The sequence below is a fragment of the Sinocyclocheilus anshuiensis genome, unplaced genomic scaffold, assembly GCF_001515605.1.
Source record: "Sinocyclocheilus anshuiensis isolate Anshui unplaced genomic scaffold, SAMN03320099.WGS_v1.1 scaffold996, whole genome shotgun sequence".
NCBI lineage: Eukaryota > Metazoa > Chordata > Actinopteri > Cypriniformes > Cyprinidae > Sinocyclocheilus > Sinocyclocheilus anshuiensis.
The window spans coordinates 179,271-180,487 of NW_015548233.1; the positions used below are offsets into that span (position 1 = coordinate 179,271).

The 1,217-nt window shown below is 39.4% G+C and overlaps 1 protein-coding gene across 2 annotated transcripts in view; it reads right to left on the reverse strand.

Moving 5' to 3' along the window:
• The window catches only part of LOC107654661 (luc7-like protein 3), a 12,049-nt gene that overhangs the window by 7,883 nt on the left and 2,949 nt on the right, over positions 1 to 1,217 (reverse strand). For both annotated transcript variants that reach the window (XM_016441843.1, XM_016441842.1), the window contains exons 6-7: positions 401 to 505; positions 109 to 270 (exon numbers count right to left, since the gene is read on the reverse strand). In XM_016441843.1, coding sequence (XP_016297329.1) covers positions 109 to 270; positions 401 to 505 — 267 coding nt within the window. The remainder of the gene's footprint in view (positions 1 to 108; positions 271 to 400; positions 506 to 1,217) is intronic.

Sequence of the window (1,217 nt, forward strand, 5' to 3'; positions counted from 1 at the left end):
ATTTATCGCCCAATTTCAGCTAATATATACACAACTCTATAAAGGATTCTTTAAATTTTAAACTTAAAAATATAAGACCCTAAGTCACGAGATTGACTATCAACTCACCTTCAGTTCCTCGACCGTGGCTTTGATTTTGGCATATCCCATATGCTGCTTGCCCATTAGATGATCATCCACTCTGGACTGAGCATCACCCACTATGAGGAAAGCGCCACACACTTCACACACCTCCATCTGCTTCTCCTGAGCTGCAAAGCTCTCAATCGTCTGACAAACAAGAAAACATGTCAGTGCCAACACGTGCTTGTCTTGATTTCAAACTTGACATAAGTATATGTTGAACAATTAAATACAAAAACAGGACATATGTCTGCTTAAACCTGGATGTGTAACTCACTGAAGGATTGGAACTGAGCTGCTCCCTCTCCTCCTTCAGCTGCTCCACCAGCTTCATCATGCCCTGCGCCTCCTCAACACGGCCCTCCGAGCCCAACTCCTCAATCTGAGCACACAAACACACATTTATATGCCTCTCCAACTAATTCATGCTTACGTCTCAGCTAGGGATGTCAATTTTCGATCATTTCCATGATCGATCGTCGTTTAAATTAACGATCAATTAATCGATTAATCGCTTGTGAACGATGGTCTTGTTTAGTTGTGGCATCACCGTTTAGTGACATCATTGAATGCTCCGGGAAATCGTATTGTCCGTGTCGGTCACAGTGCCTTTTAATTGCTATTTTGAATCCAGCAATTATTTACTTACAAATTATAAGCTTTGATTATGACAAGTGTGGTATAAAAGCTTTGTTTATTAGAGGAATATTTGGTTAGCTGGAAAATCTTACATCGCGACCATGCTTTTGGATGCCGTTCGAGCCCATATAGCCTACATTTATGCGGCTTTGTTCTTGGTCACGAATTTCCACAAATTCAATAATATTTAGGCATCGTTTCTTTAACTAAATCCTCACCATCTAACCCTAAAGTAAACCTGCGAAATTAGATCGTCATTCACTTTTTATCACTGTTTTCGCATCTCTTACTGTGGTAAACATGCGGAAGGGAAATGAAAGATTTCGTCATGAATTAAGAATTCGTTCGATGTATTAATTTGTTCCCTCATTTTAGTTCAATCATGGGTTATTTAAGGAACAAAATTAATGAAACATGGACAGTGGCCACAAATTAATAAGTCGTAGGAACGAATA